Genomic DNA, 25,986 nt, shown 5'->3' with positions numbered 1-25,986 from the left:
TTTTTCTTATCTAGGGTCCTATTACCCCCCACCCCCATCCTGATTTTTCACACTTGCTGTCTGGTCGCCCTAGGTTACAATATGGACGACACATGGTGTCATCTTTACTTCCTCTAAATATCCCGCTGCAAGGCCAATTTGTGCCAGTCTTGACTCCCTCCCGAACAGTGTTTCTCAACCTTTTTTGATTCTAGGGATCGGCGTGCTGCCTTCCTAAACTGTGTCAGGGAGATCTCAGGGACTGGCACCAGTCTACGGACCGGTCGTTTAGAAACATTGCTTTAGAAGGCCTTGTAGCTGAGAGAATCACTGTTAATGTGTGTGTTATGTCTGTATTCATAAGAGTAAAACAAAACAACCACTCGCCAGCAAAAACTGTGGTGTTGTTTGTATGAATTATGTGCCAGTGAAGGTGCTGCATTGATAGCCCTGGAGACTAAGAGTATGTCTACATTAGGAGTGTATCCATGTCTTGACTTGTGTGCATTCATCCAGGCGTCCGCTAAGCCCATCACCAGAGTCCACACTGTAGAGCTGCATGCGCGCCGTACCCAATGTAGCTGCATCCACACTAACGCTGCAGCTACATGTTGTTCCGTGCCTGCATTTGTAGGTGCATATCCCATAGTCCTTAGCGTCTTCGCCCCATGGAGCTGCTCTAGAGCTAATCTGTCCTTGCCCATCCCCACTGTGGAAGTGCTTTCAGCCCACCATATTGTTAATCACATCTGGCTGTACAACCTGTTCAACTTCTGTCCATTCCAGCCCAGGGACTAGCCACGGCTCCACCTCATCGGCTGCTCCTGTTTGCGAGTGAATGGTTTATCAGTGGGGTAGATGTTTGGTGCGACGCTGGGTGGCGTTTCAGGAACAGTTTCGGAGATGAAGAAGGCAGAGGGATTCTGAGGGTCGCCGCAGCTTATTTTCTATGTGTGGAGTGATATGGAGTGACATCCCTTGTGCAGGATAACTAGCACAGCATTGGGGGGACCACAGCCTCCTGCAAACCTGGGATGACCTGCAGAAGATCCAGAACTTCCACATGAGGAAACAGACCTTCCTGGAACTGTATAAGGAGCTTGCTCTGACCCTCCAGCACCAGAACACTTAATTGATGGAGGTCATACCAGTGCAGACACTGGTTGCAATTGCTCCCTGGAAGATGGCTACTCCATACTGCTCTAGGTGCCCGGCTAACCACTTTGCTGTGGGCAAGTCAACTGTGGGGGTTGTGGTAGTGGAGGCTTGCCAGGCAGTTGTTACTGTGACGTATCCACATGTTGTTGGCTTTTAGAAATGTGCTAGAAAAAAGGAGCTGGATTTCAGAGCATGGGGTTCCCCAACTGCTCTGGGGCTACTGATGGCCCAGAATTTGCCTGCCACAAGGAGCAAGCGAATATGTTAACTGCAAAAGGTACTACACCATCATTCTTCTGGCCTTGATGGACCACCGAGGCAGGTTCATAAACAACAATGGGGGTAGCGCTGGCAAGGCACATGACGTGATGGTTTTCAGGAGATCAGGACTGTACTTACCTGGCAAAGGTGGGGGGAGGGATAGCTCAGTGGTTTGAACATTGGCCTGCTAAACCCAGAGTTGTGAGTTCAATCCTTGAGGTGGCCACTTACAGATCTGGGACAAAATCAGTACTTGGTCCTGCTAGTGAAAGCAGAGGGCTGGACTCAATGACCTTTCAGGTTCTCTTCCAGTTCTGTGAGATAGATATATCTTATTTCCTCCTCTTAATATTGTCAAGAGGGGGCATATGGTACCAACTACTATTTTGGGGAACCCCGTGTGCTTGCTTCTAACGTGGCTCATGAAAGCATGCCAAGAGGCCAGCAACTGGCCAGAGATGGTTCCGTTACATGCTCAGCGGTTGCAGGCTGGTTGAGGAGTGGTGCCTTTGGCAGACTGAAGGCGAGATGGTCCAGCTTCTACAGCTATTTGGAAGCCACAGTGGCTGCTGCTGCTGTCTATCCCATCATGGCCTGCTGCACCCTCCACAGCACCTGCGCGGCTAAAGGCGACGTTTTCCTATAAAGTGCCCAGAAGACCCCACCCCACCTCTTTGCAGGCCAGGTACCCGCAACCAGAAAACGCACTGGCCTGGTCCTCTCTGAGTCTGCTTCCTCGCATGGAAGTGAAGTGAGGGATGACCTCTGAGCCCACATTTTTTTGCCATCAGGATGAAGTTAATGAAATCCGATGATGTCCCGTTGTCTCTACACCGTGTGGACCGTTAACAAATGTTACTTCTGTTGTCAGTTTTCACATGTCAGTTACCAATCCGTGCATTGCTTTGTAGGGGGCCGGGGGAGAGGGCCCCTTAATGCTGGGGGCCATTACTGCATGCACCACGGCCTACGTGGGTTTGGGACCCTGGACGGTGAATTACTGTAACCTGTGCTTCCCCCTATCAGATATTAACCTCTGCATGGGTGGCGGTGGGGACGACGACAGCGTAATGCAGGTGCCATTACCACCCCAGAACGCACCATGGGTCCCCTTGTGGGGTGACTGAACCCCAATATGCAGCCTCTTGATGGGGAGTGGACTGAGGGGTCCTCCACCCAGAAAGTAAATGGTGATGGATGCAAGTGCCACACAAGGCCGGACAGGTGTCCGGTGAGTGGGGCCGTGGGTGTCTCTTCTTCCTCCTATAACCCTTTTGTTATGATCCTTGCAAACGCCCACCATCCATTGGGGGAAAAAGGGATAAGTCCCCAATGGATTCCATTAGTGCAGGATTAAAAACTCTTGTTGCAACATACCAGCAGGAGTCAAGGAAAGATGTCGCCAGGGTGCATTACAGCATATGCCCAACAGAAACCGCCCCCCCAGCATTACAAAACAAGAAATAATAAATAATTCCATGGCATAGATTTGGAACACGGCACTACAAAGTCTGCAGCTGTGGAAGACAAGGAAAAGAAGAGTAGGATGGACGACGGTGCCATTACGCTTCAGTGCACTGTAATAAAGAAAAGGAGGGGGGAAGTCTGCAAACTTGCTATGCACATCAAAGCCCATTCAGGCCTATGAAAGGCGGTGAGCGGGGGGGGACCCCAGAAAACAAAACTGTGCAGCAAAGCACAAGTGCAACTGAAGTTACTTCTATTAGTTTAGAAATGCTGGACGGGCGTTTTTGGTTGTTGTTGTTGTTTGTTTGTTTTTTTTCAATGGTGGCGCAGGGATTAGCTGGAGTGAACTGTGGGTTCAATCCACTCACACACAAGTGGAGGGTTGAACACTGCTCAAGGGAACGTAAATATAAGGTAACTTCAGAGGCAAGGCTAGCCCATTGGGGGCCGTAAGCAGGAATATTTTTGCAGCCCCCCCGCCACATACCAAAAAAGCAAATGGGGGGCCCCTTAGCGATTGCTTAGTCTGCTTATGCCTAGTGCTGGCTCTGAACGTCCAGTCCGTGGAGAGAGTGGGAGAGAAGGGAAGTGAGGAGGCTGAAAGGCGGGAAGATACAGCCCAGGGAATTGTGGGAGTGACCGTGGAGAACTACATAGACTAAAGGGCAGTTCACCGCATCATTGCTACAGCCCCATCACAAAGTGGGTGTCAGGGAAATGGGGTATGCGTGGTCTTGCCTAGTGGTCACAGCTGGGTGGGGTCTGTGCAGCAGGGATGGTAGTTGCTGAATAGGAGTTGGAGGAATTGTAAGAGTCAGGGTTAGAGTCAGGCTGGGATCAGAAACCAGGGATCAGGAGACAAGGCGAAGTCTGGAGTCACAACAGGCTGAAGTCTGTATGGTTGCCCAGGCAACGTTCTGGGGTAACCCCTGGGGTTAAATAGGGTGTTTGGCCAATCAGAGGGCTGCAGGATACTGTCACTCTCCTTTGGAGGGTAGGGACAAAAATCCATGGCCAACCTGGGAGCAGTATTGCGGTCTCTATTCTGTCCTCTGTGTCTCTGCTGAGACTGCCTACAATTTGTGTTTTTGTGTTAGTCTTTTTTATTACCAAAATTTCCAGATGCCAGACCGTCAAATATTTTTTAAAGCGTTTGGTAAACAGTCTCCATTCAAAACTTGAAATGTTTGTCAACAATCAAGTGGGCACTTCAGAGAAGACACTGAACATCTAAAGACAACATCCAGAATACTATCAATTTTATCTGAGTTAACAAAAACGTATTGCTCCTAACCTTATCAAGCTGGACTGCCTTCTCTTTGTAAGCACATAGGAAGCTGAGAAAGATCTGCTTCTATGCACATCCAAACAGAATTAACTGTTATTGACACTGACTTTTTAAGGTTAGGAACGAAAATAAAACTGAGAATGGGAAAATAACTGTCCCTGAACAGTGCAGAATTCAGTCCAGTCTAGTCCACTTCTTCAATGGTTGGTCCCCCGGCGCCACCGGTTGGGGCAGCTCCTCCCTGGTACAGTTTGGTGACGATGGGGTTGCAGAGTTTCTCCAGCTCCTTCTGTTTGTGCTCGTACTCCTCTTTCTCGGCCATCTGTTTGCGGTCAAACCAGGTGACCACCTCCTGGCATTTGTCAAGCACCTTCTGCTTATCTTGGTTGCTGATCTTGCCTTTCAGCTTCTGGTCCTCCACGGTCTGTTTCATGTTGTAGGTGTAGGACCCGAGGGAGTTCTTAGCTGCCACCCGGTTGCGATTAGCTTCATCCTCTGCCTTGTACTTCACTTGTTTTTGTGTTAGTCTCTAGGCCCTGGGTTGATTCTGCGAAATTCATTTCTCACAGGCCACCAACTGGTGCTAACTTTTAGCGACCTGGGCTGCGTGTCAACCAGAGAGAACAGGCTCTGCTCTTGCTAACCCCCTGAGCTATCTAGTCTCTCAGAAGTAACCAGAGGTGAGTTACAGAGAGTCCTTTCAATCCCACCTCAGACTCCCAGGTATGCTTGAACAAGAACAACTCCGTGATGCTGCTAGTTTGATGGCTGTCCAGCCATCAGGATGAAGATCCCGAATGGTGACCGTGTGTTGTACTTTATATCGACAAAGTATCCAAGTATCCACCGTCACTGAAGATGAAGAAGCGTCAGTGCTTAGAGCTGTATTCCTCTCTCTACTTTGGAAATGGTTCACTGCAGCTTGCGAGGAGCTCTGTTGCAAAAGGGGGAAATCACCATGTCAGATAAAGCAGGCAAAGCAAGAGGGTGAAATACGCTGCTGTTACTCGTCAGCCTCATTTCACCGGAGCACGAGTCTCTTTAGATTATCTGCTCTTTGTATGGGAGTTTGAGGATTTCTTCTCCAGGAGGCCAGTTTAGCTTTGTCTTTTTCACTTGGCTGGGGTGTCCCTCTGATCGCACCTAAACACTAGATTCAGACTCTCTTAGGTTCTTAAATGCATTCCTAGTAGTTTTCTGCCCTGATCACTTTGGGCAATATTTGTTCAGAAAGATTCCTGCTTCAGAGGAGCAAGGGGAAATAGACAAATGCCAGCGGAAGCGATGAATATTTGATATGGATTAAACAAGCCAGATATCAGCCAGTTTAAAATGAAATGACTGCCACTCACACTGCTGGTTTTTTTGTGATATGGACATTTGTCCAGTAAGAACTGAACTTCAGACCATTCATTTCAGGCAGGCATTTGATGTGAGCAACTTTTGGTCACGACAGACCTGGGCTGGCTTTGAAATGGTGATTTAGAGCAAATGGGATGATTTTAAAAGGTGTTTTATCGGGATTTGCGCAGCGCTGAAAGTGGACCAGGTACTCACCAGACAAACATGGAGACATAGTCTGATTCCCCTGTCTCTTCCAAAGGTTTTACACCATGTTGTGATTAATTTGAGCAAGATTGTTGTCAAGCTTAAGATGAACACCAATATTGCCAGTGTTAGGCCTAAAACTTCCGGAAGCTTTATAAAATGAGCTTTGCAAAATTATCTTTAAAAAGCAAACTTTGCAAAATGAAGCTACAACTTGTGGTCAAGAGACACTGCAGACAAAGAACTGATTCCTATGTGGGTTTGATGGGCTAGGCCTTTAGGCATAGGTCATCAAGATAACCTTACCCACAATCAAGCCAATAGCCCATTTAGAGGAAAGTTACCTAGAAAACTAAGGGAAACCACAATCGAGACAGTGGGCTATATAGATATAAGCTATCTCATTGAGCATAACTTATAAAATTAAAACAATAATTGGCTACAAGAAAATAAGTAAGCATGAATTATACAGCCAAAGCGATAACACTAAATTTGGCCTAACCTGATTGGTTGACCTGCTTCAAAGCACGGCGGGCAGATGAGATTAAATGTGTAGAACCTCAAGAGGGTATGTGTGTGTGTGTGTGTGTGTGTGTGTGTGTTTTGGACTAAGAAGTTATTCTCTTTGATCGGTCTGACCCGCACCTCCTGAACCGAGGAAACCTGAACTGCACCGACTATCTGCACCTGGCCAATGCAAAGAGCGGTCGACTAAAGGGTAACATATTCTTGGCAGGGTAAGGTTTTAAAGAAAAAGTCTGGCTGCATGCAAAATAATGTAACGGAATGAAGAAGTCTGGGTTGCTCGAGCTGTTTTGATCTCAAGTTGTGCTGACACTACAGTATTAAGAATGATAGTGTTGGGATAATTTGATCTCAGGTTATATTAATGCTGCAGTATTAAAAATAGTAGTAAAAGTTTACTTGTACTTGTGTTTGTTTGCGATATAATTTGTCATTTATATTAATCCTTATTCAATGCTGGTCTTTAATTTTTCTTTTCCTATTCTGTCTGTGTTGCATTTATAGCCGTAAGTCATTAAAAGCCTATCTTAAGGAATAATCAGTAGTTTTAGGCATGGTCCACACTAACCCCCCATTTCGAATTAAGGTACGCAAATTCAGCTACGTTAATAACGTAGCTGAATTCGAAGTACCTTAGTTTGAACTAACCGCGGGTCCAGACGCGGCAGGCAGGCTCCCCCGTCGATGCCGCGTACTCCTCTCGCCGAGCTGGAGTACCGGCATCGACGGCGAGCACTTCTGGGATCGATTTATCGCGTCTAGACAAGACGCCATAAATCGATCCCAGAAGATTGATTGCTTACCGCCGGACCCGGAGGTATGTGTAGACCTACCCTCAATTTCTTTATACGGACACCACTTAACCTCATTACATCTGTGTTGGGTGGTGGGAAGTAGCAATCACCCAGAGCCCCATTTGGGCCCTGATGTGTGTTCCCGTCTTCCTATATCGACACACATGTAACACCAATGACTGTAGCGGGTTTATTCCCGATTTACTGGAGTCCTTATCCCAAACACCATAACATCTGCGAAGAAGGTTGGCCTTGAGGTAAAGGCATTGGACTCAGGAGATCTGTACAATAATATGCCAGGGCATCAGCAAAACTCAGGCATCCCTTTCCCTCAGGCTCAATACCTGCTAATGCATGCCCTGTTTCAGAGAAATGCTGCCAGCAGTAATACATGGGTATAGTTTTAAATGTTGCCGCAGTAGCCAGAGAGCTGGAATTGTTATGTCATTAATGACTGGTTCTCTTCTGTTCTAACTAGTTTACGATGCTGCGCCCCTCACCAGGATACCCCATAGCGTCCTTTCCCACTGCTCTTTCTGTAAGGTCAGTCTCTGTAGGTTTCCTTTTATGCACAGAGCAGTCCCCATCATGCCCCCACCCCATTATTGATCATGTGTCACCAGGGCCGACTCTACCATTTTTGCTGCCCCAAGGAAAAGGAGAAAAAAAAAAAAACCCTCGGACTGTGCCGTCCCAAGAATAGCCGGAATGTTGCCCCTGAGCATGTGTCGCCCCAGGCACGGGCTTCCTCCGCTGGTGCCTGGAGCCAGCCCTGAGTGTCACTTACATTACGGTAGCCCTTAGAGGCTCCAACCAAGCCCCAGGGTGGTGTTCAGTTCTGTATAGGTTCTTAACCCCTTTCGTCGCTGTAATATCTGAGCACCTCCAGGTCATGCATTAAGTGACCTAACATCTGTCACTTGTGGTTTGTTCGTTCTCTTATACCTTAGGGGATAACTGAGTGTGCAATATAGTATTTTTTTTTTTAACGGAAATGCAGTTTTTGTGTTCTAGATTCTGTACAGGCCTGCTAAACCCAGGATTGTGAGTTCAGTCCTTGAGGGGGCCATTTGGGGATTTAGTTGGGGATTGCTCTTGCTTTGCGCAGGGGGTTGGACTAGATGACCTCCTGAGGTCCCTTCCAACCCTGATAGTCTATGATTCTATGATAGGAAGAGACAGTCCCTGCCCCAAAGCAGTTACAATCTAAATAGACAAAACAAAGGGTGGGAGGGGAAACAGAGGTACGGAAAGGTGAAGTGACTTGCCCAAGGTCACACAGCAGGTCGGTGGCCAAGCTAGAAGTAGGATCCAGGTCTTCTGCATCCCACCTATTGCCTTATCTTGTAGGCCATGCTGCTTCTTCATGTGACTCAATCAACGTGACTTAGCCTTGACCTGGAGAAATCACCTCTGAGTCGCCGTTGGCCATTCATCCTTTGCTGGGGCGACCACCATCATTAGAGCACGATCACCATCATTTTTCCCCCTCTGCATATGCCACCAAAGAGTCATCCAATGCTGACAGCTTTTGGTCACTATCAACCCAGGAGAGCTTCAAACCAGCAATCTAGGGGTGAAGGGCAACGTGTTTCCCTGGCATCAGACGTTTTCATGGACGTCTGTCCTCCTACCTGCTCCCAATCCAGGCATAAACGTTTTGACTGACAGATGTTGCTAAATGCCTTCAGGTTCTTTGTGCTGGGAAATGCGACATGCAGTGTGGGAAGGTCACGCTGTTTTCTTTGCAACTGTCAACTGCAGTTTGGTTGTACGAGGCGCTTGGTATTCGACGGGGCAGTACATAATCCTATGCAGTGGGGAGGTTTTTGTGTGTTTATTATTGTGGTTATTATTATTTTAAGAATAATATTATGGTAGCTGACAGTTAATCCGAAATTGTGGATACCTGACATTGAAATGAGAAAACAAACCAGCACTTAAAATGAGTGACATGCCAAACTCAGCCTTCAGGACTCATTTGACCTTGTAACCAGACCTCCTAGACTGACTGACAGCCTTTTATGGCCAAATTAGAGCTTAGCTGACCTTGTTTATCCTGGGATCCACCTGAGAGACTGCAGACATTCCCAGGTATATTAGGTCGCAAGCTGAAAATGTTTGCTCAGGTATTACCGACAGAGTTAATTTAGACCTCAGATCCTCGGTGTGGCACCAGCTACTGTTCTAAGGACCAATGTTTGGAGGGGCCAATGTCAGTTGTTTTGGACTCTCTTTAGAAATTGGTGTCGTTTTAAAGGAGAGTTCAACAAGTTTGGATTCAGTTCTGAACTTTTGCGAAGTTCGGTGGTTGGTTGGGCCCCTGGCTTTTGTTAACGATGGTTCTGCGCTAGGGTATAGGCTCCGAACAGGCTGGCCCCTCTGCCCCTTCTGTCATTAAAGCAAGGAGAGCGTGTGTTCAACAGTTGTGATTCTTTTATTCTTGCCGTGTAAAATATCTAACACACACGCAAGCTAGACTCTGCCTGCCACTGCGTCCTGCAGCAATCTGCTCTGCTCAGCAGCCCCTGAGCCAACATACAGGGTGGCCTTTTAGCTCATCAGCTACTTCCCACATCCTTACACAGTTATACCAGCTACTCCCCATTTGGGTGGGGGGGGGAAGTGCCACTTCTTGGGCCCTGGCGCTATCTCATTGGTAGGTCTCTTCCCTGCTAGTGCCCTACAGTGCTAGATGCCTGGAAAGAGACAGGGGGTGGGGTAGGGTGAATCATAGAATCTCAGGGTTGGAAGGGACTGTAGGAGGTCATCTAGTCCAGCCCCCTGCTCAAAGCAGGGCCAATCCCCAGACAGATTTTTTGCCCCAGATCCCTAAGTGGCCCCCTCAAGGATTGAACTCACAACCCTGGGGTTGAGTATCAGAGGGGTAGCCATGTTAGTCTGGATCTGTAAAAAGCAACGAGTCCTGTAGTACTTTAAAGACTAACTCTGGGTTTAGCAGGCCAATGCTCAAACCACTGAGCTATCCTTCCCCCCTGTGAAGGCAAGGCCCAGAGACAGTACGCTTGAGGATGTAAGCATGGTGCAAGTGTGTGCTACCAGAGCTCCCCTGCAGGAATTCTGGTGGAGTCAGCCAGGATTTCTCTGAGGAGTCCGGCTTCTGTGAAGCACCCTCTGTCCCGTCAGTGCCATCCTTGTATTAATGTCACTCTAAAAGCTTAACTCCGCCTATGACAGAGCCCCTGTTTATAGCAAATCCATATTCCCCCCCCCTCGCCCACAGATCAAGCTGCCTAAAGACCACACGATCCCCTCACTTCCTTGCCGTGCGTCTAGAATCTCATAGTCGCTGCCTGCGGGAGTCCTGCATGGACAGGGAGAAGCAGGGCGTCAAGATCTGCCATGTGGATCCAAGAGCAGCATTTTGTCCTGTAACTCAGCTGCCGAGGTTCGCACCAGAACGGCAGCCTCTGCCCAGCAACCCGGGAAGCGATTAGGGGCTTTTGCCTTGATCCACGGTGAGTGGAGTTGAATTCTAGCCCAGTGTGTCATAAGCAGCTGCCTCTCTCTATACAGAGGTCGTGTTTTCGACTCCAGACGCCTCAGCCAACGTGGCTTGCAGAATTTCTGACTATTTTATTTTTGGGGGAAGCAGCAAGAGACGAGAAGGAGCCTTTGCTGAGACCCCTGGACACAGACAGATCCTGTGATTCTCTCTGGCTCCCTAGCTAGCTGTCATCTCCCTGGGCCTCTCGAAGTCCTGGCCTGGATTTAGCACTCACGGAAGAGGCTGAGTAACTGCTTAGCATCTCCAGGAAGAGTGTTGGCCAACATTTTGGGCCCTAACCATTTACACAGGATTTTATTCTGGCGTGTGCTGCAGGATGTCTATCAGCAACTGACTCCGCTTCCACAAAGCTGCCTCTCCTACTTTAATGGACTCCACTGCCTTTTAATTCAAAACAATTTGGGCGTCCCAGGGATCTCTTGTTAACGGCTTTGTGCTAAACCCACCCGGCAGAGGTCACATCTGAAGATGGTTATTGCCATAAAAGCCACAAGGAAGTGATTATTACACTGCAGGCTTAGAGGAGGGAACAATCAACCGATACAGAATGAGAAGGGAGGGTGGGAAATGTAGCCGCAGCTGTTGTAGTCAAAACACTGTAAACCACACACACGGCTTTCCCCGAGGTTCCTTAAAGCTCTGACTACGGACCAGCCCCTTCATTTGTTTTTAACTGTTTGCAGTCATCTGACTATCGGCCCCTCCCCTTTCTTTCGAAAAGCCAAGTTTCCGTCTCTGAAACCCTAACTGCTATTCCTGATCTCCCAGTGTGGCGGTTTCTATAAAGTGAAGGAAGGGCCATATTAGGTGTTTTTGGCAGCAGAGTCTCGGCGACCTTGATCCAGCACGGGGAAGGATCTGACACAAGGACGCTTCTTGCTGGATTGCTTTGAATTTTTAAGGCCCGGCTTGACAAAGCCCTGGCTGGGATGATTTAGTTGGGGATTGGTCCTGCTTTGAGCAGGGGGTTGGACTAGATGACCTCCTGAGGTCCCTTCCAACCCTGAGATTCCAAGAATTGGGCTCCTGGGAGCTGGAATCAGGATGAGGGAGAAGGATGGCTTTGCGATTAAGGTACAGGACTAGAGCGCTGGGTTCTCTGAATATTTTAGTTTTGAGGGAAGCAGTTTCGGAGTGGAAGGGAAGAGAAGGAGCCTTTACTGAGACCCCTGGACACAGACAGATCCTGTGGTTCCCTCTGGCTCCCTAGCTAGCTGGCACCTCACTGGGCCTCTCCAAGTCCTGGATTTAGCACTCGTGGAAGAGGCTGAGTAGCTGCGTAGCATCTTCAGGAAGAGTGTTGGCCAACACTGTGGGACCTACTAACCATTTCCACTGCATCTTATTCTGGCACGTGCAGTTAGTGCTGAATACCGCTGGGTGTCTATCAGCAACTGATTCCGCTTCCATAATGCCGCCTTTAATGGACTCACTGCCTTCTAAGTCAAAACAATTTTGGCATCCCAGAGATCCTGGTTTCAGCAGAGGCTGCCGCAGTGTGACAGCCCTCACAGAGAGAACACGTTTCCTGATATGGAACCTACATTTCCCTTTGTTAATTTCATCCGACTTCTCCTTCTACTTCTTCTAGATTCCACCTTACAGAGATTCTAGATCATTTGAAAGAGCTCAGATAACTGTGTTCTCCCTTTATCTTTCATTTGCACCCTGCCTCTGCACAGAGCCAAAAGAGAAGGCCAAAATGCCCAGATGCTGCAAAAGAGTTATGGGTCTGTTATGGGATCCTGTGCAGAAGAGATGAAGTCCAGCTCATGGAGGAGAATGGGAGTACAAGGTACCTGAACTGTAACTTCCATGAAGCACCACACCAGCATTTCAGAATCAAAACAGCTGTTTTTTGGCATTGAGTTGTTGTTTTATCCCCAAAAATTTTCCATGAAAGATAGGTTTGTTTTTGTGAAAAACCTTTTGTTGAAAACCCTGTTTTTTGTTAAAGAGTTTTAATGAAAAATTTTCAGGCAGCCCTACCACTGACTTCAGAATCAGGCCCCAAAATAGCTTTTGCCTCCATTTTCCTACCAATACAATGGTTCTAGTATCCTAGGGGTGGTATTGGATTTAATTAATTTATGTTTGCAAAGCACTATGAAATCTTGGTTCACAGGTGCTCTATATGTGTAAATTATTATTATTCAAGTATCAGAGGGGTAGCCGTGTTAGTCTGAATCTGTAAAAAGCAACAGAGGGTCCTGTGGCACCTTTGAGACTAACAGAAGTACTGGGAGCATAAGCTTTCGTGGGTAAGAACCTCACCTCTTCAGATGCAAGTAATGGAAATCTCCAGAGGCAGGTATATATCAGTGTGGAGATAACGAGGTTAGTTCAATCAGGGAGGGTGAGGTGCTCTGCTAGCAGTTGGTGTTCAAAGGTGCCACAGGACCCTCTGTTGCTTATTATTATTCGTTATTGTTAGTGGTGCACAGGCCGCTGGCAGGGTATGAGCCAGGTTCTGATGCCTGGCGTGGTGATCGGAAGCAGTAGAGGAAGGACATGAATCTTGTACTTTAACTAAGAATGGCCGTACTGGGTCAGACCAACGGTCCATCCAGCCCACTATCCTGTCGGCCGACAGTGGCCAATGCCACTGCTACTTTACCTAGCTCAAACTGGAAGGAGTTTATGATGAAGAATAGTGCTGAAAGTCAGTGGGGCCTACTGGCTAGGAAACTGCTCTGTAAGTCAGGACATTTGGCTTCTATTCCTGGCTCTACTTCATGACCTTGGGAAAGTTGTTTCACCTTCCTCTGTCTGTTTCCTCTGCCACACTTTGTTTGCTTTCTCTATTTAGAGGGTTAGCTCGTTGGGGGCAGGGACTGTCTCTCATTATGTGACTGCGCACCACCTAACACAACAGGTTACCGTATTGCCTATGATAAGTAGTAAGGAAACAGAGTTGGGAGCATAGAGTGTTTTCTCTTTTAGGGCTGGAAATTGGTTATCCCAGCCTGAAACCCATTTCTGGCTCTCAAAGTACCAGTGTGGAGGTTAGCTGCCTGCCCTTGCACTATTGATTTAAGAAAATAAATATTATCATTTCAGGCATTGGCGACATTGGGAGAATACTCCAGTGTGGCAGAAATGTGTTTTCAACGCACTGCCCTCCACTTAAATGTTGTTTTCCTTCACCGACGGGCAATTAAATTTTAAGAAAACTCTGGGCCCCAGGTTTGTCATCACTCGGGTGAGCAATAACCGCTCCGTGCACAATTCCAAAGAGGGAGCAAACTCTGGGAGCTGTCACTTCAGTGCATTGCAGTGACAGACGGAGTGCATTGCTCAGAGCTGCATGGTCTGCCCTCTTATCTGTTTCCGAAGCAAAGGACACCAGGGAGAAAAACTCACTGAGGTTCCTTTCAGCCTTGCGTTTGTGGAGGCGGGAGTTGGAAGGATGCTATTATAGGCAAGCTAGAGGTTTATGACGCCTACTGATTCTGACATGTGCTATCAGCAGAGCCCCCAATTAGTTACAGGTTCTGTTAATCTGTTAAGGCTCCAAGTCGTAACCCGAAGCACTGACCTACCCCAATGGGTCCCAAACCTGCTTCTATAGGAGTCAATGGAAAAACTCCTTTAAATCTGATTCTGCCCTCGCTTTTATCCCGTCCCCAGCACCACCACTGTGTTCAGAGACTGGATCTGGCCCTTGGTAGCTAGTTACTTAAATCAGCCATTCTGATGCTGATCATTTGCCAACCTGCAAAGCACTGAGCAACCTCAATCTTCAAGAAGCAGCGGAGCGTGACTCAGCATCTCCCAGGGCTGGGTTTACTGCCACCCACCCTCTGGGAGGAAGGAAACGCAAATGTAATTTGCACCCTGGGTGTGTCTGAGCGACCCCCTAGAGCTGTGAAGTAGCAGTGCAACCACCAATGGGTCTAAAACAGAGCCTAGTGAAGCTAGTGGAAAGATTCTCATCCGCTTCATTGGGCTTTTGGGTCAGGTGTATTGTCCCTGTAAGAAGATGAGCATCTAGATTTGTACCCAGAGCTGTGCATGGCATCTGATGCTGTCATGGGGGTCGGAACATTGTGGCACAATTCTGAAGTCTTTAGCAGCAATGGGAACCCAGGTATCCGAAGACGTCAGTGTGCCCAAACTGGCAGGAAGAGGCTGAGAGCCTCAGTTACAAAACAGTAGCTAGGAAAAATATCACATCAGCAGCTTCCTTTGCCCCAGGGCCATTGGGAAAACTGTAGTAAAGATAGGGGACGAACCTGTTTCAAAGGATTGATCTCGGCCCTCTGAGCACTCTGTTCTGTGCCAACCGCATAGGGATTATGCCACACAGTTGAGCAGTTCTGGTTCCATCCAGCAGAGGGCAGTGACGCATATGCACACTAGCTTGTTGGTTACACTGTATTACAAAACAGTTACATAATTGCCATAGGTAGCCTCACTTGGATATTTGCATAGCATTATGCCCTGCATGGTGGTCCACAATCTGTGAGGACCGGGGTATGGGCAGTGAGGCCTAGTGGTTGGAGTCAGGAGCCAGGAAACCGGAGCTGGTGTTCAGAGTGGGAGCCAGAGTCAGAATTCAAAGCAACGGTCAAAGTCAGAGTTGGACTCAAGGGACAAGCCAGAGTTGCAGTTAGGGGTAAGGTAGAGGAGCAGGAATCTGGAGCAAGGCAGGAAATCTGGGAGCAGAGGAGGATCTGGGATAAGGAGGGCAGGGACAGGCACAAAGACAGGGCTCACGAGTCAGGCAAGTAGGCAGGGACCAAAGTGCTGGCAGCCAGCCAGGGATTCACCTAATTACTCAGACAATTTTCTGTGTCTCCTTCTGGCTGAAATAGTGCGTCTGAGCCAATTGGTGAGGCTGGACAGCTCCGCCAACCAGGAACTTTGTGGGCAGACCCATTGGTGAGTTAGTCCTGTATTAGTCCCCTTTTCCAATGATTGCGGTGCAGCAGCAGCTCTGGTCTGAGTACTGCCTGGGACTTCACAGGTCTGGGTTCAAGACCCCTGACTTCCTGCAAACACTTAAGCGCGTACTTAACTTTGCATATGTGAGTGGTCCTATTGAAGTTAAGCAGATGAGGTACTCTCATAATGTGGTGATAACACTCTTTCCATTCAGCTAATGTCTCTGGAGGACATTAGAGAGAAGCTACTGAAGTTTTTAAATCTGCAGGTCCAGATAACTTGCATCCAAGAGTTTTAAAAGAGCTGGCTGAGGAGAGTACTGGACTGTTTATGTTGATTTTCAATAAGTCTTGGAGCACTGGGGAAGTTCCAGGAGACTTGAAGAAAGCCAATGTTGTGACAATTTTTAAAAAGGGTAAATGGGGGGAATCTTGAGTAGAAGTAGAGAGGTTTTTTAACCTCTGTATTTGGCACTGGTGCAATCGCTGCTGGAATCCTGTGACTAGTTCTGGTGCCCACAATTCAAGAAGAATGTTGAGGAAATGGGAGAGGGTTCAGAGAAGAGCCACAAGAATGATCAAAGGATTACAGAACATGCTGTATAGTGACAGACTGAGCTCTTTGTATCTATTTCGCTTAACAAAGAGAAGGATAAGGGTGACATAAGTCCCTACATGGGGAACAAATATTTAATAATGGGCTCTTCCGTCTAGCCAAGAATGGTACAACATGATCCAATGGCTGGAAGTTGAAGCTAGACAAATTCAGACTGGAAATAAGGTGTAAATTTGTAACAGTGAGAGAAATTAACCATTGGAACAATGTACCAAGTGTTGTGGTGGATTCTCCGTCACTGACAATTTTGCAATCAAGGTTGGATGTTTTTTTTCTCAGAAATCTGCTCTGGGGATTTTGGAGGGGAAGTTCTATAGTCTGTTATACAGGACGTCGGGCTAGATGATCACAATGGGCCTTGGAATCTACGAATAACCTATTCACAAATGTTTGCAGAATCAGGCCTTGGCTAGTAACTTCGCATCAGAACACAGACCAAAAGGCTTTGCCTTCCAGGAGACAGTAGGTCAGGTTTGCAGGACTCACTATGTTCTCTCAGTCAGCTGCAGAGTCCTGGATGATTGAGAAGTTGGAGAGGGAGATGGACTCGCTGCAGAAATGACTAGCCAATGGCGCTGGAATACTTTTATAGTGGGGGTACGGTGCCCCCCCCCCTTACCCAGTCCATGCCACTCCCTAGAGCTGGGGCTGGGAGCAGAGCTGGGGCTCCGGGAGAGGGGGACATGGACAGGGGTATTGGAGCCAAGGTTGAGGCCACATTTGAGGGTGGGGGCAGAGCTCCGGGCACGGGGCCAGGAGCAGAGCCCCGTGTAAAACTTGGGGGTGCACCCCCCCACCTCTAGTTCCTGCACCTATGTGAATAGCAGGTGACATCGAGTCTGATTCTACATTGTTTGCACTTCCAAAACCTCTATTTACTTCAGTGATAAAGCTTTTATGCAGATGTCACTGAACTGCATGCTGGGTAGAAACGACAGCTGGCTTTAGGGTTCTATTGAAGATCATTTTCAACCAACAACAGCGTTGGCAAAAGAGCTGGTATTTTAAAAGTAGACACTGTGAAAAATAAAAGCAGCTTCTAGTGTAAAAATTAAATCTGCTCCAGGTTAAGAGCATTGTAATTAAGTGGGTTTTTTAATATGCCCCCAAAGTCTTAGATTAGTTATCCATCAGTGCCCACTTAGATTAGTTTGGGCATTTGTATTCATTCTAGAGCAGGGTGAATGCTGCAAAATAAAGTGAACATTTGTTTGAATTTTCAAATGAGTTTGCTCCGATTGTGTTGGTGAACCTTCCCGGTGCACTTACCACGAATGTTCTAATGAATGATCTTTACTAGCGTGAGCCCTTGTGAAAGAGGGGTTTAAGCTGGTGTGTGCAAAGATTCAGCAAAAGTGAGTTTCAAGCAGCAAAGCTACTCAACAGCTAGGAGAACTGTGCATTGTACACTCAAATTTGCACTGTTGTGGGTGAGTGAATTAAGACAACCAGTGGGGGAGCAGAGCAGTTTTGTGTTTGATTCTGATCTCACATGGTTTTACACCAGTGTGGAAGGAAAACAGAATCCGACTCCATGTGACTGACTCATTGCAGATTTCAGGTATTTTGGATTAACTGTTCATGAGCAATGTGCTAGACCAAGATTTAGCTCTTGAGAATTTTGTCAGTAATTGGAAAATGTTGGGTGCACTTGAGAATTTTGCAGCATGTGGACAGAAACGGAGGAGAAATGTGTTGAATAAATTGTTTGTTATGAATTACTGACCCACCTCTAATTCAGCGGATATATTTATTACGGTTATTTGAAAGAGAAAAGTCCTCAGTGGATCTACATCCACCTTTCCACTATTTATTCAGTTTGCCTAATGATTTGACACTAATCCTTAAAGGTTTCTGACTTTCTATTAAATATACCCAAGAGTAAATATATTTCTGGTTTATTTTAGAAATGTAGTGCTGGACGGAACCTCATCTTTGGGGGGGAAAAAAAAGCAAATTTCCACAGAAAAACATACTATTCTTCCACTAATGAGTCCTGTTTAAATGGAAAGTTTTTTTCAGATGAGATAGAAAACCCAAAGTCCTTACCGCTTCTGGTTATGAAAGCTCCTGTGATACTTTTTATTGCAGGAGTGTTCAATCCAAGGATTTTAGCACAAACTAGGCAATAGAGAAAGGAGGGAGAAGTGGTTAGGGTGCTGATTTGAGACTTGAGGCACCTTGGTTTAATTCCCTTCTCTGCCACAGGCTTCCCGTGTGACCATGGGCAAGTCACTTAATTTGTCTGAGCCTCTGTTTCTCATCTGGAAAATGAGGATTACAACTCTACCTCACGGGGGTATTGTGAGGATCAATACATTAAAGATCATGCAGTGTAATGGGGGCCATATAAGTGCCTTCGATAGATAGAATTACCTGCTTCCTACCTAAAATTCCCCCTGCTATTACAGATGGACACAGTATTCACCACTTTGTCCTAAACTGTTGTACAGTGTTGTTGTGCACTGTTAAATCACTTCTGCCTCTCATCCCAGAAATGGGGTACTGTAGGAATGTGAAGTGATGTATATTGTAATAAAGTGACACGTGTGTGTGTGTGTGTGTGTGTGTATATATATATATTAAACTGACTACTATATATGTATGTTAGTTTATTACTGTTTATTACAGTATTTATATATATGTGGCTGGAATCAGAATTGCTCAGCTGTGTGCCATAAGCCCTATACTGCTAACAGCCAATGGAGATTCTCAAGTGGTGCTAGTGGGGGGTGGGCAGACTGTGCCTTTGGCACAGGAGGATCAAAGTTCTATATCGATTGTCATGATGAATCTCTGGGGATCCAGGGGAGGTCCCTGACTTGTTACAATGTAATGGCAAGGATGCTTTGCATTTCTGTGCTTCCTTGGAGCCAGAATGACCCATCCGTACATTATATTATTTGTAAAGTGCATTGGAATTTTTCTGGCATGGACTCCATAACTCTAAAATCATCGGGTTAACTTTTAATACGTGCCTGAGTGCCCCTGAAGGTCAGTGGGCCTTAGGCTCCTAAGGTGCTTGGGCGCTTTTGAAAACATTGCCCATTATCAGGCATGCTAGTCATCTGCAAACCTCCTGTCGGCAAGTAAACGCTGGCTGGAAAATTCCAAACAAGCTTTGATACAAGGAGTTGCAGTAACAAAAGAAACCACCACACTTGTTAAACAAATGTGCGCGTTTTTTAATCACACTTTTTCTCCTGGCAATTAAAAGCAATTTGGCCTCTGCCTGCTAACATCTCGGTCTCCATAGGCAGAGAAGATGCCAGCTTCTTGCACAGTTTGACCTCAGTGATTTGCATCAATGTGAGTGAGTAGATAATTGGGCCTTGTATATACTAGCTGCAAACAGGACAAGAGACACAAGACAAAGTTGCTACAGAGGCTGGCTTTTAGAGGTGATCAGCAACATCCCATTGACTTCCGAGACTCAGCACCTCTTCAGATGAGGCCTTTTGGTTACCATGATTATTTATGTGTTAAACAATCTGATCGTTGCATGGCTCATACCTATGAGAAAGCTCTTTATAACGATTAAGGAGGGCCACATGCCAGGAAAAAAATATTTTCCCACTAGGGAAAGGTCATCTGTGAAATTTCATGAACAATTGCCATGTTCTCTAAATGGCCCCTTTTTTTTGTAATTGCGTGTCAGACCAAGTGCACTCAAACCGTAAGCAGTGTTTGATACAAGGAGAGTGAAATGAGATAATCCATGTTTTCATCATTCATAGGCTGCTCTTTTCACAGGCCGTGGGCCGTACTTTATTAGGTTGAGCAGCTCGGGGCGGGCAAGAAAGACCCGGGCCTTTCTCATCAGTATGAGAATAACCCAGTGAATGGTTTCCAAGTGTTTACTCAGCATTTGTCTCGTGGTTCATCAGAGGAATGGGGAGAGGGGTGCCGACAGATCTTTTGTCCGACTGAACTGCCTGATGTGTTATGACAATGTTCCATGAATATGCAGAATGGCAGAAGGGATTAGACCCAGCACAATTCCCCTCTGGCATTTTTTTTTTTTTGCCTGGGATGTTCAGAGCTTTAAGGGTGACCTGTTCACAGTCAGGGCACCAAACATCAGATTTTCCTGTAGATAGGGGTGTAAAAATCCCACACTTGTCCAAAGTTGTTAACATCTGACTGGAAGGTTGGCCAGTCTTATCTCATGGCCTTCTCTTTATAACATTTCAACTGGCGCTAATGGCCTAATCAAAGGCATTGTTTTGTAGGAGACATGTAAATATTGGGGGGGGGGGTAATTAACGCCTGAGTCAATCAATCACACATGGGGTTCAGGCCAGTAATAGCTCTGTTGGCTTCTGCTAAACAGATAGTTTCTGTTACTTCCTGGTAAATCTTTTCCTCTTGCTTACCATAGTCCTGGAGATGTTAAGAAACAGGCTGGCCATGTCTACACTACACTACAGTGATTATAGGGGCGTAGCTATGGTGCCATAGCTAAGCTGACATCACCCTGTAGTGTAGAGACAGCATACGGTGATGGAAGGGGTTCTTCCAATTGATGTAGGAACAGCCCTCCCCAAGCAGCAGTCGCTAGGTCAATGGAAGCATTCCTCAAGTGAACTAACTTAATCTCTCTGCACCTCAGTTTCCCTATTTGTACAATGAACACAATTCCGGCGTTCCTCGGAGTGGTGTGGTGAGGGTATCTGTATGGGAATATCACCCGAACGATGCCACAGGCCATTCTTTCTCATGTGAAAACTCACTGATCGTTTTCCTGAACATCCCCTTTGGGTCTGACTTTTATATCGCTTCCTCTTTACCTGCAAGTTCCCAGCCACTTGCCAAGACTGCATCCAGCCACCAATACCAGTACAAGGGCAGAGTCATTAAAATCAACCTGTTTGCAGTTGAGCTAATTCTGTTGTTGAAACTACTTAACTCCTCAATAGCTGGCATGGTTTTGCTGCCTGTTTGTCATCTTTTCTCTTAGCCCCACATCCCCACTGTTATGTAGAGGGCTTAATACTGGTTTGCTGGAGGTCTGGGGTTCTGAATGTATCCTTTCACTGTCAGTGCTGTTTCAGTGAAGCCCACGCATTTCCATTGTGCAGCATGTGTGTTTACTCATACTCTTTCTATTTAAAGCTAAATGTAACATCGGCCCAGGCAGGAAAAATGGGCATGTGTTTAAGCCACTATCCTTGGACTTAGGAGATGTGGGTTCTGGCCTTGCCTTTGTCACCTTGGGCAAGTCACCTCATCGCTCTGTGCCCTCAGTTTCCCCTCTGTAAAGTGAGGGGCAAGTTGCCTATTTATGACGATCATTTTAAGAATAATTTGTTTGAGGTTTTTCTACATCTATACAAGGAAAGGGCTTAAGCAAGAAAACATACCACCGAGGAATAAAATCCATTACAATCTGAAAGTTCATTTGAAAGTAAAAAAAAAAACTTTAACCTCACAACATGCAAACATGTTACATGCATCAATCATTGCAACAGAATTAAACACATTTAATTCCGACACCCTGTAATCTCTCACAGCCATCAGATAGAAATAAGAAGCCAAGTCGTTTGAAATGGAAAGCGAGAAGAGAAAGTAAAGGAAACAGAGAGAGAGAATGAATCCATTGGGTATAAGTCAACAACTAACTAATGAGAGTTAGGAAGAAAGTTCTTCTATTGGGCAGGTTATGCCATTACTGTCTACTATAAAGTTTCTTGCCAAGTCCTCTGGAGAATCTGATACTGACCAATTTTGGAGACACAATACTTGACTAGATAGACCATTGATCTGATCCATTCTGGCAATTCCTCTGTTCCAGTGACCGAGATCCTTCTCTCATTCAACCAGTATCACTGATTTAATTTGCATCCTCATTTGTTGCACAGAAATGGAAAAGTGCATTTATTAGTACTTGTAAAAGTGCCAAGCAATGGAGCTCCCACATCTTGGGAGACTGACCAAACAGATCTGACTGCCTTGAGCAGCAGAGGTTTTTCCCCTTTCTCAACGTAATCCCACTCTTCCTAGGTACACCCCCATGTCGTCACTTTTTCTTCAGTGTTTGCAAACTCCAAATAAAGCATTCATCATTTATTACACCAATATTGCTGATTAACTTCTTCAATCTTTCTTCCTAATTCAGCTCCCCATCCCTCAACAAACCACTTGGTCATATTTGTTCTTTTTCCCTCTTAATTTAATTTCCCAGGGTCTTTCTGGTGTTGAGTTGGCTAGAAGTGCAAATAGTATTCTGGCAATGGTCTTAGTAGTAGTATACACAGAGAGACTATTATTATATCCTCTGTGTGCAGCCCAACATTGACAGGGCTATTTTTGCTGCCACACGGCTCCTATTTAATTTGCTGTCCACTGTCACCTCTAAGTCTCTCTCCCTGTATTGCCTATCTGTCTAGGTGATCACATCAGGTCCATTCCCATAGCGTCCTTACTGATTCTTTGTTGTCTCCCTCCCATCTGCTGTTGCCTACCCTGACCTATTTGAGTCCCTGACTGCAGCATATTATAGGAAGAAAAGAATTCACAATAAATCAAAGCACACTTAAAATAACCCCTGTAGTTAAACCATCCACTAAAACAGGCAGAACAATGTTTTAATTGTATTTCATGCAAAGGAATCCAATTGTGTTACACACACACACACCATAATGTATAGTGGGGGAAACCTTTCAAATAGAGATATTGACTAGATGCCTCTGTAAGGACACTATTATGTCTAATAGTTAAATCACGGGACATCTGTGGTCTGTTCCTGGCTATGTTACTGACTTGCTGTTCTTCCTTAGATGAGGCACTTTGTGCTTCGCTGACTGTCCCATTTATAAACTGGGAAAAATTAACAATTACCGATCTATCTCAGAGAGCATGGTGAGGTTTAATTTGGCCAATGGCTAGCACAAAGGGGCCCTGGTCCATCACTGGAGTGCCTGGGTGCTACTGGAATACAAATCATGTGTTATACGGAAGGTCAGACTAGGTGATCATAATTGTCCCTTCTGGCCTTGAAATCCATGTCCCCATTTAAATTGTAAAGTCTTTTATTGTAAGTGTCTGTGGTCCCTAGCACATGGAACCCTGGTTCTCAATGTGTCCCTCTGGACCTACCATACTATAGGTCATCAAAAATGCAGGTCAGAGTTGAGGTCCCCGATCTTTACAGCTACACAACACAACCTCAGTGTCCTTAAGGTTCACCCACCCTTGTTGATGGAAGAAATGAACATGTATGCCATCATTTTGGCATCCGCATATTTCACTGTACTAATGTGCTGGGAGGTGTGAGTGCCTGCTATCAAGTGGGTCTTTGGTCTACAGACAATCAGAGATTTCGATAATGCTGATGGGTGTGTTAAGGCTAAATAGAAGGAGTGATTAAGCCCCTTGGTGTAGTGATAGCTGGAAATGTTAGGACACTACCACCCAAGTCTTTAGGTTGCGTGGCAAAGCCTGAGCAGAGTTAAGCAGCATGGACTAACATGTTTTCTTGGGAGTAGTTGCTAGGGGCTAGGAGATTGCTTGGCAAACTGTGTGTGTGTGAGGTAGAAGGCCAGCAGATGGTGAGAAGCAATCGTGAGTGTGGCCCTGAGAGAGAGCAGAGAGAAAACTCCTTGGAATACAGGACTGACTGGAGAGGCAGGCTTGGAAACTGTGAGCAAGGAAACTACCTTGTATTAATTGTTTCCAGTGTGTTCAGGGAAACGGTACTTTGTGTACATTCTTTGTAAATAAAGAGGCTTGCACCAAAGAGATACAAGACTGTATCATCAATTTCTCCTCCTAATGAAAACAACCTGTCAAGCCCCCAGGTCTGAGTGGCAACAATACAAACATCCATGTTCCTTAGATAAAGTCATTGCTGAATGGCTGTTGCTGAGGTCCTGCAGGTAGAGGTACTTGGATATGCACCCTGCAGCGCATGATTGTCTATTCTAGACTAGTGATGGGTGAGCTATGAAAGTCCTCCAGGGAGGGTTCAGCTAGGATAAAGACACCCAAGGATTTGGATACTCCTCCAAACCACTTGAGCCCGCCTAATTATGGTGGAAATCAGTGTTCTGATTAGCTCTGTTCCAGCTAGAAGACACAAAGAAAGAGGTCACAACCTTTTAAAATGGAGTGTGTGTGTGTGTGTGTGTGTGTGTTGGGGGGGGGGGGAGTTAACCACATTTCCAGGAACCTCTGGATATGCCTGGGTGGGTTCTCACATCTCTCAATAAGTGTATCCTTGAAGCAGAGAGACCGTCTCAGTTCGGATGAATACAAGACAATATCGTGAGTCATGTTTGTCCAGTCTGCGGTGGCCAAGCTTACCCTTGAATCATCATCTGTCCTGCTTTATCATGGTGGAGGGGGGGATTAACACAGGCTTGTCTGGGGCATATGTGCTTTGCCACCTACAATGCAGGTAGGTGAAATAGGAGTGTTTTAGCTATCTAAGTTCATCGCTGACCCCCTTACCATAGTAATGCCAGAGCCCTGTACAAGAGGTAGTTCAGTTCACAGGGACTTGGCTTTCCATATATATTCAATATATTAACAGATGGTTTGCACCAGGCTTTGTTCCCATCTGGCCTGCAGGTAGCCCACCTTTCACCGAATGCATCTATGTGGAGGAGGTGATGCCAGGGAGCGCACACCTCTCAGGAAGTGAAGGAGTGAGCTGTCGCATCAGGAGAGCTCTCCCCCTTGGCAATGCGCACCCTGTGAGTGGAAGTCGATTTCTTGTCACTCGTGAGCTGTTCAACCTGTTTTTTTTTTTCTCTTTGAGTCCTCAGGAGTCTTGTCTGAGGCTCTGTGTTTGATCCTGGACTGTTAGTGTATAAGGGACACCTTACCTTCCCCAGTGAGGCCATGCCTCCGTTTCCCCTCCCGTACTGTGCAGTATTCACATGCCACACAGCTGATGGTCCAACTAGCATCTCCCCTCCTGAGGCCTGGCTTGTTGGTACTGAATGCTAAAGCGCTCATCCCAAGTCCTTCCTGGACTTTCCCCCCAGCTCTCACAAGCACCCTTGGATCAAGGCTTCACAGCATCTCTCAAGCAAGACTTCCCACTAATCTTATACCTGCCCCAGCTCCCTGGCACAGCTCCACTGGTCCCACTCCAGAGCCTTCATCACTGCACTTCTCCAGGCCGCTGTCCTTCTCTGCCAGTCTCTGGGGAGAGCCTCCTCCCAGCTCTTTCCCTGGTCCCAGCCTCAGAGAAAGGCACCCCCCGTACCCAGCCTGCAATCACCTGATTCTCCTCATGTGACCCCTCCAGTCGGGGTCATCAGCTGGGAGACCCTTGAGTCCCCTGATTCAGGGGGAAATTGGGCCCAACTTCCCTTAAAGGACAAGCCTCCCGGTGAAAGATTGATACTTCCCTGAGCTTTAGAATCCCTGGGGTTTTTAATGCAGAGATCACGAACAAAGTATATGCCATAGTAGTCATGGGGGAAATTCATCTCTGTGCAGAGGACCAATATATCCTGGGGACTTAAGTGGCACATAAGTCTCATATTGGTCCCTGCATGGGGGTAAACTCCACCCATGATAACTGTTGGGTATATGCTGCCTTTTAACTCATCAACAGGCCCCGTGCTGTCCGTACTGTCCAGGGGAGAATCTCACCTGATGTGAGTATTGCAGCCATCATTGTGAATGTCCTGAGGTGCCACACTAAAAGCAAAGCAAACCCCAGACTCTTTTCATGTGGAAGGTGCATGAACGGCTTGTGCTCCCAGGCCATGGGGAGGGGGCTCATTAGAGAGGTGGATTAGAGGACCTCTAGCTGCAGGCAGATAGGATTTAGGGTGTGAGACAGGGAAGGAAATTCTCCATGACAGAGGTGTGCTCAAAGCCTAGAGGGCAGGAACTGGCCCTCTTGTTACAAATGAGCTATATTGCCCCTGGCAGCAGCATTACACGAAGAGACAAGACAAGTGGAAGCAAGACGACAA

The 25,986-nt window shown here is 46.6% G+C and overlaps 1 protein-coding gene across 1 annotated transcript; it reads right to left on the bottom strand.

Annotated features, from left to right (window-relative positions):
- Nucleotides 1-4,139: 4,139 nt before the first annotated feature.
- LOC117882121 (heat shock 70 kDa protein-like) lies at nucleotides 4,140-24,897 on the bottom strand. The gene is made up of 2 exons (XM_034780104.1): nucleotides 24,880-24,897; nucleotides 4,140-4,682 (listed from the first exon to the last, which is right to left on the bottom strand). The coding sequence occupies exons 1-2, from the start codon at nucleotides 24,895-24,897 to the stop codon at nucleotides 4,338-4,340; spliced, it is 363 nt and encodes a 120-aa protein (XP_034635995.1). The 3' UTR covers nucleotides 4,140-4,337.
- Nucleotides 24,898-25,986: the final 1,089 nt, after the last annotated feature.

This window comes from Trachemys scripta, chromosome 8 (assembly GCF_013100865.1).
Source record: "Trachemys scripta elegans isolate TJP31775 chromosome 8, CAS_Tse_1.0, whole genome shotgun sequence".
Classification (NCBI taxonomy): domain Eukaryota; kingdom Metazoa; phylum Chordata; order Testudines; family Emydidae; genus Trachemys; species Trachemys scripta.
The sequence above is the reverse complement of the archived record's forward strand: the minus strand, read 5'-3'. Positions and strand labels throughout refer to the sequence as shown.